The sequence below is a fragment of the Austrofundulus limnaeus genome, unplaced genomic scaffold, assembly GCF_001266775.1.
Source record: "Austrofundulus limnaeus strain Quisiro unplaced genomic scaffold, Austrofundulus_limnaeus-1.0 Scaffold52, whole genome shotgun sequence".
Classification (NCBI taxonomy): domain Eukaryota; kingdom Metazoa; phylum Chordata; class Actinopteri; order Cyprinodontiformes; family Rivulidae; genus Austrofundulus; species Austrofundulus limnaeus.
In genome coordinates, this window is record NW_013952454.1 from 943,914 (window position 1) to 946,873 (window position 2,960).

The following is a 2,960-nucleotide window of genomic DNA, read 5'->3' on the forward strand; positions in this document are numbered from 1 at the left end:
GTGCTTTAGAATTAGCTTCTGCTAAATTTTCAGTGCGTTGGTGCTTCAGAATTAGGGGACCTAAATATTTGAGTTAGTGCTTTAGGGTTAGTGGAACTAATTTTTAGATTATTTTTAAAGGTAAACTAATCTCTGACTCACAAACCTTAAACACTAATGCATTTATAGAGTTTGTGTCTCAGCTTTAACTATTTCTTTTCCAGGTACTCGCATGGTGAGGAAGTTAAAGGGGCTTACCACTGCCAGTTTGGCATCATAAATAATGGTCAAAAAACACCTGACTTCATCAAGGGGTTGGAACTGACTGGTTCGGTGATGAAACGTTTATTTTCAGTTCATTCAAATTCTGACATGTTTTATGTTTTAAATAATTTATGAACTTACTTAAACACTAATGTGTACCCTCTTACAGGTCCAGAATGGATTTGCAACACTTAGTCTTCAATTAGAAAAAGTTCGTTTAAAACTCATGGAACAACTGAACCAAACCTTCTCTGATTTGATGGAAAGAGAATCACGACTCTATGTGGGAGTATTTGTCACAAACATTCAAAGTAAAGAATACATTTATTCATAATGGTTATTCTAATTCACACTTTGTTCCAAGACCACGTCAACATAAAATTGTGCTTTATGGATACGCRAAAATAAATAAATAAATAAAATTGTTGTTTCAGCCTTGCATGCACATAGGAACAGCGTTTTAAGAGCTCCTAAATGGTATTTTTAAAAACAGGGTTCCATAGTAAGAAAATCCTAAAACGCTTTTGTTACATTCTCATGTGAACCGCTTTATCATGACCTTTGAAAAACAATGATGTAATAGTTTCACCACCTGCATAACCTATGACCCCAATAACAACAAATTAAATGCTTGTATTTGTGTTACAGAAACCAGTAGCTCAACTACAGTGAAACTTTATTATGCTGTATTATTTCAATAAAAAGACAAGGCTGATGTACAAAAAAACAGCTTTAAAAAACAGCTAAAAAATCTGTTACTACACCAAACAATCTTAATCACTTCACTGAATTATCAAAAATACCAAAGCAAAGGTTACAGGAAAAAACAATAATATATAAATAGGGGATAAGGATAAGRAAACAAGAAACRTTAAASAGGACATATGTAAAATCCATATTTTTATCTGTTAAATATATTTTGTTGTGTACTTGGGAGTCTCTAATGGCGCAGAAAAGTTAGATTTAGTCTCTCCTGGTGCTGCATAGATAAGTTTATATTCTGTTTGGGTCATATTTTTCAGCCCGTTCAGTTTTCCCTTTTTTCTATGACATTTTCTGAACTATTATGTCAAATTATCATGTAAGGCTGGATGGACAAATATTCTGTTGCTGACATATTTTAATTAAATTGTAAATAAAACATTTCTGCAAGTTAGAAAACATAACCACCCCATTCCCTCCACCCCCAACTTCCCCAAACCAGAGTGGACCAGTCTGGAAGCTGGAGGGAGGCGGGGCTTGAAGCGCCTTAAAGGCACAGTATTAAAACCAGTTCCTTTGAGACACACATCAGAAATGAGGTGAAAGAGGGCCTAGAGAAGTTAGAACAAGGATAAATTCAGACCAAAACATTGCAGATCCACTATATAAAGATCCCAACTGACTGATTTAAATATGAAAAAGGAAGGATTTAAAAGCATTATATGTTAAGTAAAATTGAGAAAATATAATATTCCTGTGCACATTTCTCCTTTTAGGTGGTGAAATACAACAAGGAGTGGTTTACCTTCCAATCATTTCCCAAAAATACATTATAGATCTGTCTCGAACCCGTTCTCATTTTCTTCCTGGATATCCACTCGATGTGGTGGTATGTCAGAGACAAACAAATGAGTAAACTGCTTATTTGCTCATGATCCTAAAGATAATTGCAAAAAGTATTAATTTTTTTCATATAGGTGATCACACGTCACCCAGATGGTACCCAAGCAGCTGGTGTGCCAATAAATATGACTGTAACTGTAGACAAATCTTCACAGGAGTCATGGAAAGGCATCACTGATTCAGACGGGGCAGTGTATCCTGTCTTTAATAATCTTCATGGAACACAGATCACAGTTCAAGTTAGTACTCATAAACTCAGCTAATCGTTGACTCAAATACTTGTGGCTTAGTTTTAACTGTTTCACTTTGGTCTTTTTCCAGGTCACAGCAGATGGTGTTCAAAAAAGCAAAATTATAGAACGTGTTTCATCTCCAAGTAACAGCTATCTTCACATGGCAATTGCCAACAAGATGTACTCTGTAAATGATGTTATTTCTGTAACATTCACAACAACTGAAGGCCCAAGTCAAGGATATATATACTTTTTGGTGAGAAAATGAATACCACACGTTTTGTTTTTTTTAAAGGGAAAACATTGTCAAGATTGATTTTTCTTGTTTTGGTTTTCTTCTGTCTTGCAGGTTGTAAGTCGTGGGATCGTAATAAAAGACGGCTCACTTCTAACTGGTCCATCCGTTACACWCAAAGTGCAAATAACAGCTGATATGGTTCCGTCTTTCCGCATAATTGGTTATTTTCACGGCACAAATGGTGACATTGTAGCTGACTCAGTGTGGGTCGATGTCAGAGATGAATGTGAGATAAAAGTCAAGGTGAGTAAACACAACAGATAAGAGTGCAGCTGGGGCTCAGTGGGATACCAAAAAACAATCTTAACCTCAGTTGACTTAACTGAATTAAATATAATCATTTTTTTGTAAGTTGGACACTATCATTCCTGCAGTGTGGGGTTAAACTTAGAAATTTTCAAGGCTTCAGACTGACATTTTTAGTATGTCTAATCCAAATTGCAGATGTTGCAGCATAAGTTTTGTTTGGTTAATGCCACATTGTTTTGTTTTTGGTATTTGAAGTCTATTTTGTTTAAATGTATTTTCTTCCAGAAAAGGGGCAGATGTAAGATTTTTTTTCTTCTTCTACTGCCTTTCAT

At 35.1% G+C, this 2,960-nt stretch overlaps 1 protein-coding gene across 1 annotated transcript in view; it reads left to right on the forward strand.

Moving 5' to 3' along the window:
• LOC106517686 (complement C4) overlaps positions 1 to 2,960 on the forward strand; it is a 52,940-nt gene that overhangs the window by 36,480 nt on the left and 13,500 nt on the right. The window contains exons 7-12 of the mRNA XM_014008665.1: positions 204 to 312; positions 413 to 554; positions 1,722 to 1,834; positions 1,923 to 2,087; positions 2,170 to 2,337; positions 2,431 to 2,622. Coding sequence (XP_013864119.1) covers positions 204 to 312; positions 413 to 554; positions 1,722 to 1,834; positions 1,923 to 2,087; positions 2,170 to 2,337; positions 2,431 to 2,622 — 889 coding nt within the window. The remainder of the gene's footprint in view (positions 1 to 203; positions 313 to 412; positions 555 to 1,721; positions 1,835 to 1,922; positions 2,088 to 2,169; positions 2,338 to 2,430; positions 2,623 to 2,960) is intronic.